The 12,170-nt window shown below is 35.4% G+C and overlaps 1 protein-coding gene across 1 annotated transcript; it reads right to left on the bottom strand.

Moving 5' to 3' along the window:
• Nucleotides 1–9,951: 9,951 nt before the first annotated feature.
• Nucleotides 9,952–11,459, bottom strand: LOC123221833 (UDP-glucuronate 4-epimerase 6-like). Its single transcript, XM_044644752.1, has one exon. It carries the CDS (start codon nucleotides 11,408–11,410, stop codon nucleotides 10,046–10,048), a length of 1,365 nt encoding a protein of 454 aa, XP_044500687.1. The 5' UTR covers nucleotides 11,411–11,459; the 3' UTR covers nucleotides 9,952–10,045.
• Nucleotides 11,460–12,170: the final 711 nt, after the last annotated feature.

Genomic DNA, 12,170 nt, shown 5'->3' with positions numbered 1-12,170 from the left:
ATATGGATTTAAGTCAATCCAACTCAATCATGCCAATTCTTGCATATACTCTAACAACTCAGGATTATTATACTAAAGTCTCGAAATACATTAAAATATATTCTAGGTCCATAGACCTTTTAAGTTTCTAGATCCTCTACCTGAAATCCAGACCAAATCTAACTCGGAAAATCCTTTTGCCTTTAAAGTTCATCAATTCCTTTTGTGTGTGATCCATAGACTTTCCACTAAGTCATAATGACCGAATTCATTTCAAGCTCTTGACTTGACATCCATTTGAGAATAGAATAAGATTGGCCTCTAACAAGGCATTATAGCCACCCGATTAGTAGAGGTCAGTATGTGATTTCTTTTAACCTATTAGTAATACGGTTACTCGTACAATTTGACCCTTTTATCATATGATATCTATTCAAGACTGAGTTACAAATTAAGTGTCTCCTTTAAGACTCTTTGGATAACATAAATTGACTTCTGCTAACAACTAGATAATACTAAATCAAACACCAACTCAATTTCACTGTGGCCTTGGATTTAATTAGTCATTGACATCCGTCAATAGATCTTAACTGAGATATCGACTCTCATGCTTTAAAGTAATGAATCTTTTATTGATCTATTATAATCTTCAAACAAATCTCGATATAGTTAATCATTACCTTTCTAACAATCCTTTGACTAGATTGCATTGGGCTAATGTCAAACCATATCAATCTTTGTACAAGATGGTCCGATGATCTCAAGTCTAAGGATTGTATGTACCTCCACTCACTAAAAAAATATTTTCATATACACTAAACAAGTTATTAACAAACAACTTTGACATGTAAAAATTGTGATCATCTTTCAATGAGACTATTAAACACTATGACAGTTATATCACTATTACTCGTGCCCTTAGTCAAAGTAATATCAAAGTTCCATATGTATTAAGAGCAACCACCTAATATGCATATAAAGTTTTCACGATCAGGTGTCATGCACTAATCTCCTCATCACGGTTCAACTATTATTAGGACATTTGTTTAAATAAAAAATAATATGCTATAACAGACAAAGAAAGCTATAGGAAATTACAAATATGACCCTTATTAATGAACTCGTATCACCATAGAAAAACAATAAGAATGTTTTGGTTTATTATTGGTAATCATGTTAACTTGATTGATGATTGAAATGCTACCTTTACACTATTTTGTTTTTTATAAATAGTAATCACTTTAAAGTTATAATGTTAGTTATTAAGGAGTATAAAAAAAAAAAGAAAATTCTTTTTCTTTTCTTAAAAATAAAATTAAAAAAAATTGATGTTATTAGAGTAGATAAATATTAGAAATTTTCATGATGCAAGCTAACATTAATTATAATTTGATTTAGCAAAATGGAGACTCATTATACATTAATTACAATTTGCTCATGCGTGCTTTGAGTCAATATTTGTATTGGATCCGGGTCCACCCATGACGGGTTGACCCGACCCGATTTAATTAACTGTCAAAGGGCAGTTGTTAGTAGTTATTGGCGATTATTATTGGCAGTTGGACTTTTATATAAACTCCTAACTGCCTCCCAAAGAAGAGTGATGAGAGAATGTCAATTTTACAGAAAACTCTTCTCTCCTGCCAAAACCAATGCACAGTAAATTGGTCTCCCAAATGGAAATCAGTATGTGGGCAAATGGCGTCGTGGAAACAGACTAACGTCAACACCTCGTGTAGAATTCGAAGACGCTTCATTGAACACATAAACAGGTATGCAAATTCTATTTACAGATTTCACAGAATTCGGATCCTAGCATGTTTAATTGTTTCTAACATTGGTATCAGAGCCTAGGATACATATTTGTTATATTTTCTGTGAATGATATTGCGTATATTATGCCAATTAGAATCTATATATGGAAGTATGTTTAAAATTTCGCTTTTGGGGACGAATTTAATTCGACTGAAATTGTATGAAATTGGTGTTGGGAAACATGTTGGATGAATGCTAGGAATGATATTACATGTTTTTAAATTGAAAAATGACTCGAATTAACGTCGGAATCGATCAAAATAGACCCAAATCTGAGACCCAAGGCGTGTTTTTTCTTGCTCGCCGTTTCGATGGATTTCGATGCCATCGACGCCGGAACTTGGAACGATTGGACTCTGAGTTGACTAGGCTACAAAAGCCCTATGGTCTTGTTGCCAGAAAATCGTCGAAAAATGGCCAATTAGACGAACAGCAAGATTAGGGTTCATCGCATGATTTCGGGTCAAAATCGGATTGGTATAACCCGATTACCCGAATCAGAGGTCAACGGGTTGGTCAAGACCCGAATCGGTCACGGGTTAAACCGTTTAGTCAACCGGGTCTCACAACCCGAATCCAAACCCATGGATACCCCAGTCAACTATTGATCAGTCAACAGTCAAATAGTTGACTGATCAACGGTCAAATAGTTGACCAGTCAAAGGTCAACATTTGACTGTGCGTGGTGACCCATTTTCGGCATGTGGAGGCATGTGATAGCACGTCTGAATCATCCATGGCACGTGAGGGCACGTGTAGACATATATACGGTGCGTGAAGGCACGTGACAGCGCGTGTAAGCATATATACGGCGTGTGGAGGCGTGTGCGGTGTTTACTTAGTGCGTGAAGGAGCTTATGAGCTTATTTCCGCCCATAAACACCCACTTTCAGCGTGTATTGGCATGTGAAACTTGTTTTCTAGTCCTTTGGAAGTTGTGTAGTACTTGGATTGATAAATGAGATGTGTTCCGTGGGTCTTACGGTGTATAATGACATGTAATATCTAAATCCAACTCCCAAAAACACATATTAGTGTTTTGGGATACATGTTTCTCCTTCATGCAAGTTTATTGATTAGGGACCGTCACGTTGAATGTAAAAACTATCAATATCTTATTGAATTCTCTTAATTGAGAAAGAGAAAATATTCATGCGTGAATTTGATCCCCGTAATCAATGATCTTATTCGGGACATAAATTTGAAACCTTTTTGGCACTGAGTGGATTCATTACAGCTTGCTATAGAGCGACGCTTAGTAATGTACGATAGAATATTCATTATTTTATCGTTATTCCCAAAACTAACACAATACGAGGTATTTGACCTAACGCAAAAGTAATAGAGATTTTATCATGGATAAAGTGACTCAAAGATCGATAGGGGTTGATGAAATGGTCCTAGTCAAAATAGATGATACATTCGTTGTATCATGTATATTTGTTAAGTGTGGGAATTTTGAGATTAATAGAATTTAATGAAATTCTCATCTAGAATTAATATTGGCGTAATTAGATTAAAGTTTAAAATGTCAAATATTTGTGTCATGGGAGATGATTGGGAACATAGTGAACTTTCGATTCTGTGCCTTATATGAGATATTTTAAAATTTTAATACGTAATTGCGACAATTGATGTGTATTTGATTGCATTGATAACGTTGTGTCTGATAGATATCTCTGTGATCTAGTTAACCATAACATCTTAGAAAATGATGGCTGATTTGAATGAGAATGATACTGAATAGAGAGAATTAAACCATGTGGCATTTGAAATGCACAATATCCTAGATGAGCAAAAGGCTTTAGAGGCTGTGAACCAGGTTAAGATTTAGTTGTGGCTGACTAAGAGATAGAAACCTAATCAGTGTCTTACACAAACGTGATGTGGACGCACATCACGTATGTAAGAAGCAAGATCCACTTCGTGTGATATCTTGATTAGTTTCATGATTATCAATCCGGTATATAAGTGCCATGAAAATTTAACTGCATATGTCATAAGTCTGGTTTTAGTTGAAAAGTTTGGAGGAACTGCAGTCCCTAACTGATGACAGTTGATTTTTGAATTTGATTGAATATCAAATCTAATTATGAAACTAAAGTCAGCTACACGTAACCTGATACATAAACAAGAGGTTCATTTAGAAAAACGATTTCTTCTCGAAAGTGGGAGTGTATCAAGGTACATATGACCCATAATGAGAAAAGAAGGACTTTTTGTTAATTATTCTAGTCACATAAAATTGGAGGATAAGCACCCATGAGGTAGCTGAATTTAATGCGCATGCATACGTTGCAGAATCAATTTTCAAAAGGGAGTGGCTCAAGTCCTAATATAAGAATGAGATCGTTTAATGCTCAAAGAATAAGAACAAGGAATTGAAATGAGAAGAGTGGCAAAAGTACTAGAAGAAGAGATGAAAACAAGATGAGTAGTTGCAATAGAAGCAACAACAATTATATCGCCTGTGAATGAACAGAGATGAAAATGATAGTCTTGTTTAAAATCAAGTGATGAAACTTTGATTTTCTGGTACTATAATATTAACTAAGTATTATCCTACATGGATTATGGACTCTGAAGCCACCAACCAAGTAGTTTATGATAGAAGATCTTTAGTAGATTTCTATCGAATTCTGAATAAAGTGAATTGGATATATGTAGGCAATAACACAAAGGTTGTAGTAAGAGGAATAGACACAAGCAAATAAGTTTTACAGATGATCGTATCCTATACCTACATGAAATCCAATATGCTCCAAATATTCAGTAAATCTTGGTCAAAGTATTTGTTCTTCTTAAACTAGGATATAATTTTGAATTTCTCTAGGTGTTTTATTGAAATGTGATAAAATTGATTTCTACAGATTTGGTTTGTTGGTTGAATGGTTATATGGTGTTTGTCGCCTTACATTTTTGATAATGTTAAGTTTTTCATTATTTGCTTCTCCTATATGTATGGAAATGAATGCAAATAAATGGCATGTTACATTAGGGCATGTAAGCCAAGATGGATTGAATAAATTGGCTTATGAAAGTTTATTAGGAACTTTCACATAAATAGAATTGTCCATATGTAAGAATTGCGTAGTTAGAAAAAACTTCTAAAAACCATTTGACAAAACTATATGAGTTTGACTTCCTTTGCAATCTATATACTTAGGTATATATATTTTCCTATGAATGTAAAGTTTGAGAATGTATGTCATTTTTCATTACTAATGATGATAACAATGCTCGATTTAGTTTTATCTATTTGATCTCCCATAAGTCAAAAGCAGTAGACTGCTTTAGACACTATATATAATTGAGATTGAGAATCAATTAGACAAAATTGATAAGAGTTTTATGAACTCATTGAGATCTTGAGCATTTGTTCCAACAGTTCAAGGAACTGAGTAATGAAATAAATAGTATGATAAATAGTAATTCCAAAACTTCGCAACAACCGGTGTAGCGAAGAAGAGTAATTGAACTTTATTGGAAATGGTTAAGTCAGTGAAAACACAAGCAAAACATCAAGTCACTTTGTGATGATATGATATTTATTGCTGCTTAAGAACTTAATCGATTACCTACTAATCCAGTTGCTTCCACTCCCTATGAGTTATGGTCAGATAGAAAATCTAAGTTAATTGATTGCAACCTTAGTGGTTAGCAATATCAATCCATAACTTTTCCCATAAGTTAAAGTAATTGGGACTGAGAAGAAATGAATGTATTTTTATCAGATACGCTGAGCACTCCAAAAGGTATGTGTTCATTAAGGAGGATTTCGTTGGAAGATTAATTGAACTTATATTAGAGATACTACATTCATAGAGGATATTTTTCTTAATAAGGATGACATTGATAAAAGGTTTCATTTGAATGAGATGAGAAATTAATGAGAATGAGTATATCTTAACGACCATTGGTTGAGTCCTAAGATATAAGACCTATACTTGTTCTAGTTAGTGGGAGCAAATACAAATGAGGTCCAGCTTATTTTGGATAGTGGGAGTAATGATCTTTAATTGTTTGCTTCATTCATCTCACCCTAGTGGAAGTATTGAGATTAAACTTTAATCTATTTCGGATAATAAGAGCATTAATTCTCAATTGCATTGGAGGGGACGTCCAAAAAAGGTATTCAAGTGACGTTTTTTAAAGTGAAAACAAGGTTTTCATAACCACTTCCCAAGATGATAAAGAACCTGAAATAAATTTCTCATCCTTTGATAAGAAAAATTTGAAATGCATTGGAAGAAGAGATAGAATACTAAGAAAACAAACCAATTCTAAGTTTTGGGTGACTTATCACCAGATCGAAAATTCATTGGGAATGAATGAGTTTCCTGAATTAGTCGTAAAATGGATGGCTTAATATATAATTTCGCTTAATAGCGAAAAACTATACCCAATGAGAAGGTATAGATTGTGTAGAAAGATATTTTCATCATTTATAATATTTACTTCAATATATTTGGTTCTAACTATAATAACACATTTAAATTTAGAATTACACCAGATGAATGTCAAGACAATTTTTCTTAGTGGAAAATTTGACAAAGAAATCTGTATGAAATGAGATATAGATCTTATTGTTATAGGTCGGAAGCGCAAAGTGTGCGAGCTTCAAAGACATTGTATGACCTAAAATTGTCATCTAGATATTGGTACTTGAACTTTGAAATGATTAATCAAGACCATCATGTCTATGTGACAAAGTCTGATGACAAATTTGTAATTCTATCAATGTGTGTGATAATGTATAAATAGCTAGAAATGATTTGAAGTGATAATCATCAAAGGATGGTTGTCCATATCTTTGACTTGTAGGATATGGGAAAACAGAATACATATTGTGAATTCATATAAGAATTGTTCAAAGAAACTTTTGACTCTGTCATAAGAGCGTAATATTCAAAAGGTTCTAGAATAATCCAATATGATATATTGTGAACCCGTTGATATTCCTGTGACAAATGACGAATTATTGAGCCAAAAGAGATATGTCCCAAAACTTAAGATAGAAACAGAGAAATGTCAAAGGTTACCTATTCAGATGCCATCAATGTATTATGTATGTTATGATGTATACATGCCCACATATTTATTTTGTTATTGGGTTGGTTAGTCGATATAGGTAAATGTTGAAAAGAGCACTGAAAGGCTGTATGTAGAATTGTTGATATTTTTAAGGCTCTGTGGATGATTGATTATGTGATTAAGGATTGAACTTGCGTTTGATTGGCTATTGAGATGCCAGTTGAGAAAGTGTTTTTTAAACCAACGCAAATTATATAACGACTAAGTTTTTCTTACTCCAAAATGACCCATATCTTGGAGCGATAAGAAACAGAGATGTGTAGCCGTATCCACATTGGAAGCCTAGTATATAGTCTATTCAGTAAATGTGCAAGAAATTGTTTGGTTAAGAAGATTCTTTGTGAATCTGAGTAAACAGGATAATATTGTTAGAGCAATGGTTGTCTGTTGAAATGAAAGATCTTAATTTTTTATAAGATAACCAAACATATCGACACTAGACACAACGTAATAAGAGACTCAATTTCCAAGAGGGAAATGAACGTACAATATAATTCTACGCATTGTATAGTCACTGATCCTTTGACTGAGATTCTTCCAAGAAAAGTATATCTTGCACATGTTAAATTTCTTGGATTGCGTAGACAATGATTGATAAGTGTTGAGCTTATATATTGTACTAATGACACAATGTTGAAAACCATGAATTTAAGTTCATTTTATGTTTTGAACTTAGGTCCTGAAATTCTTGGGTTTTCACTGCATATACATCGTTTTTAGCTCAACAAGATTGTAATGTCACACAAGTTAGAGATTGGCTCACTCACACGAGCAATCGCTTTTGATGCTGAGAGAGCGAGCAAAGATGAGACATTATTCTTAAGAATTATGATGCTAAGAGGCATACCAATGGGAGATGAATTTCTCAAGAAAAGATTTATTGAAATAAAAATGTTGCCTTGATGATTGATCAAGATGAGGCCATGAATAGATACATTTGAAAATGACCGATTTGGATTCCCCACGTCCAAATTACTTGTAAATGTCAGATGTGAGTTCTTAATATAAATAAATACCTGCAAGTGTGAAGATGATTAAGAACTCAGGTTAGGCGCTCGGGGTAGCGACTGAACTAAGATCTGTACAATGTTGTGAATGACATTTGAGAAAATACACACTGTAGCACATGATTCATACCATGTGTGCATAAGTAAGACGACCAGCTAAAGTAATGGAAGGATGAATCCCTGCTCCTTCACTGTGTGAGACTTTATGAGGATTAACTCATGTTGGTACCCTTTGACTCTTTACTGTTGTTTGATATTTACTTTTAGTGTTGCTATCTTAGCTTGGAACCTATGGCCACACATGATTCGGTCTATGGAACATGACTAGAAAAACAGCTAAGTTTAAATTGAGAATTTCAAGTAGAAGAGGAAGACTTATATATATTATGTGTGTCCATTGGCTAGCCGATCATGCCACTCATATGGAGATTGGACTTGATCATAGATACATAGGAAAATAACACAATGAAAAATGAGGGATTAAAGGGAGCTGGTGTTATCGAGTAAGTCTGGGATGCTGCGAGCCTAACGTTTTATTTTTGTTTTATTCGGGTTGAAGCAGTTATGTTATTCCTAACAGATACATAGTATTTAGCTCCCAAATGCAGGTTGCTCGTGAGGTCGCACGACACATTTGCAAGTATGAAACGTACTGCTATATGAGATTTCTGTGGCTAAGCATTTGGTTCGGGTCTTCCATCATGTGTGAGTGGGAGATATTGGATCTGGGTCCACTCATGATGGGTTGACCCAACCCGATTTAATTAACTGCCAAAGGGCAGTTGTTAACGATTATTGGCGGTTATTATTGGCAGTTGGACTTTTATATAAACTCCTAACTGCCTCCCAAAGAAGAGTGATGAGAGAATGTCAATTTTACAGAAAACTCTTCTCTCCTGCCAAAACCAATGCACAGTAAATTGGTCTCTCAAATGGAAATCAGTACGTGGGCAAATGGCGTCGTGGAAACAGACTAACATCAACACCTCGCGTAGAATTCGAAGATGCTTCATCGAACACATAAATGGGTACGCAAATTCTATTTACAGATCTTACAGAATTCAGATCTTGGTATGTTTAATTGTTTCTAACAATTTGTCTAGGTGAGGCGTTATGCACTAGTCGCCTAAATGTATATCCCTTTTCTAATGATAACTAGAGATTATCTGCAAAAAAATTATCAAGAATACAATTCTCAAGAGAGAGAGCTTACTTGTATAACTTTATCATACTTTTTGTGAAATATGGTTGGTCTAAATGTTGTTTAGATGGAAAATAGTGGAGTTGTAATGTAAAAGTCATCAGAAAACTCGTACGGAAAAAATGGTGACTTGTGGTTTTTGCTAATTGGGTTGAAGTTTCCCCATCTTTGTAGTAGCTTTGATTCGTGTATTGACATTTAAAGTTGGTTGACTTGAGAGCTTCCTAGTTTTCTAGAAAACAAATAACAATGCACGATATAAACCCTTCCAAAAAACACATCTAAAATTATTTTATAGTTATGTGCCTCTTGAGTTTGAGAAATCACTTTCAGAGATGGAAGAACACATAAACCTTGACCCAACAATACCAAAATTAAATCACCCTTGCACCCAGAAGATAAGCTTCTGGAGTTGGAAGTTTGACTGATTCTTCAATAGTAAAATAATTAATTTGATTAATTTGGACCTAACTAAATTTATGCTGAGATTATGATTTAATAACTATACAACTTCTTCTTCTTTAAAAAAAAAAAAAAAAAAACAAACAAAAGATTAATTTTCAAATGACTTCTCCGCCTCATCCAAATTTGTCTCAAACAAAGCAAAGGAAATTATAAACAAGAAAATAAATTAAAATCAAAGAAGGATTGGATCGGATCCATCGATGTCATCATAGCTATTCATTACAATAAATTTTTTAATTGATTTTATGAATCAAACGGTTAAGATCTACACCCATTTCACAGGCCCCATCCCTATTATTATTTATTACATAGATCTACATCTTCATTTCTCTAATACTTTTCTTGTATATCTGTTATGCTACTTCTTCAACACAAGGCACACAACAATAATTCATCAACGCAAAATTTATTAGCTGATAAATAAATTTGAAAAAACCAAAAACCAATAGCATCAATTACGATGAAACGACGCCGTTTAATGACTTCAACGGGAGTCCCCATAAGGCGCGTTGTTAAATCTGATTTCCTTTTTCACCCTCGATTGAATCCGGTAATAACTAACATACCATTTCACAAATTTCCTCAATCCTGACACGAGATCCGTGCTGGGGTTGTACCCGAAATCCTTATTCGCCAAGCTCACATTTGCATGCGTGAATGGCACATCGCCATTTCTCGGCATTCTGATCACATGCTTCTTCGCTTTTGTGTTTAATAAATTCTCCAAGATTGAAACCAATCTCCCCACTGTAACTGGCGACGTGTTTCCGAGATTGTACACTCTCAGCTGAGCCGGGCCTTTTTTTTTTCCACCACTCCCGGTGCTCTTCTCCGCTGTGTCGAGTGCGCCAAGACACCCTTTCACGACATCGTCAATGTACGTGAAATCACGCGCCACCTCTTTTTCATCCTGGGTTTCATACACGTCAATTGCTTTGCCTTGTAGTATGTCTTTTGTGAAGAAGAAGTAGGCCATGTCGGGTCTTCCCCACGGACCGTATACGGTAAAGAATCTTAACCCAGTTAGGGCAAGCCCGTAAATATGATTATACGTGTGGGCAATTTCTTCTCCCGCTTTCTTTGTTGCTGCGTAGAGACTTGCGGGCTGATCGGTTCTATCAGATTCGGAAAATGGAACATCAGTGTTGAGGCCGTACACTGAGCTGGATGAAGCCCACACAATCGAAGGCTGAGGATTGGCGGATTTGCACACTTCTAGAAGGTTGATGAAGCCGGCCACATTGGATGCCACGTAAGAGTGCGGGTTCTTAATGGCGTAACGCACCCCAGCTTGTGCTGCTAAGTGCAGGACGTGAGTGAAAGGTACAACATCAAAAAGCTTATGCAACAACGGCGTATCGTTCAAGTCACCTTCTACAATGAAAATCTGATGCTTTTGAAGTAGCTTTTGTCTGTCTCTTTTAAGGGTGGGATCATAATAATCGTTGAAGTTATCCAATCCAAGAACCCCATCGCCCCGTTTCTTTAAAGCAAGAGAGCAATGGAATCCGACGAACCCGGCAGCTCCAGTGACCAAGACAGTGAAACCATTGGGTCGGCGGGGAGTGGCAGAGTGACGGAGCTGCTTCTCCAAAGAGACTCCGCGGCCCGCGGAGGAGAATAAAGAAGTCGAGAGAAGAAGAGCGTGACCGTGGTGATGAGGAGGAGAATTATCAGAGAGCGGGGGATAATTTAAAGCGAAGAAGAGAATAATAAGGAGTGCAATAATAATGGTGGCTGGAAAGAGGAGTTTAGAAGAGGAATGCAGGAGCTTGGTGAAGTATATTCGACGAACGTAACTATTGTAGCGTTCTAGCTTAACGGTTTTGCTAGTGTCTGGAGAAGCCATTGATGATAAAATTGAGAAGAATGATTGAAGGGAAGATTATAAAGGGAAAATTCAGAGAAGAGAAGACTTGAGTGGTATAGGACCAACAACTTTTTTTTTTCTCAGGTTTATGAAAATCGTTTTAACTCGTAATTACGGCAATGTCCTTGCCTTTGGTATTTATTGTAATTAAATGGAATTGCATAATAAAATAAAAACGTCAAAAGAATTGCATTTTCTATTTTCAATTTAAGAGCTATTATTTTTTAAAATAAATAAAAAAATTAATGTTACAATGATACGAACCTTTGGAGAACCACACCTCAAAAGCTAGCTATTGAGATGGGAGAGCCCAAGACCATATAAATCTTACACTAGTTGTCCATACTTTTCAATGTTTCAATGTGGGATTCAAGTCTCATACCTTACACTTGAGATCTTAACATACCACCACGCTTCGCAGTCCCGACACCCACGCGGCCTGGCTGTGCGCTAGTTCCCTGCTAGCCTCGGGTGAACACTACAATGCCGGTGTCACCACCCGTACCGCACGATTACAACTGGGAGATATGGTGATGGCTCTGATGCCAAATGATACGAACTTTAGGAAAACCACACCTCAAAAGCTAGCTATTGAGATGGGAGAGTCCAAGACCATATAAATCTTACACTAGTTATCCATACTTTCTAATATTCTAATGTAGGATTCAAGTCTCATATCTTATATTTAGAATCTTAACATACAACCGCATCTATTATCTAGTACTATAATTTCAAGGGA

Source organism: Mangifera indica, chromosome 7, assembly GCF_011075055.1.
Source record: "Mangifera indica cultivar Alphonso chromosome 7, CATAS_Mindica_2.1, whole genome shotgun sequence".
Taxonomy (NCBI): Eukaryota; Viridiplantae; Streptophyta; class Magnoliopsida; order Sapindales; family Anacardiaceae; genus Mangifera; species Mangifera indica.
This window is presented reverse-complemented; position numbering and strand designations above follow the sequence as displayed.

What these genes read in the sequence shown, in the direction of transcription:
- LOC123221833 (XM_044644752.1), bottom strand. Translation starts at nt 11,410, where the DNA reads ATGGCTTCTCCAGACACTAGCAAAACCGTTAAGCTAGAACGCTACAAT.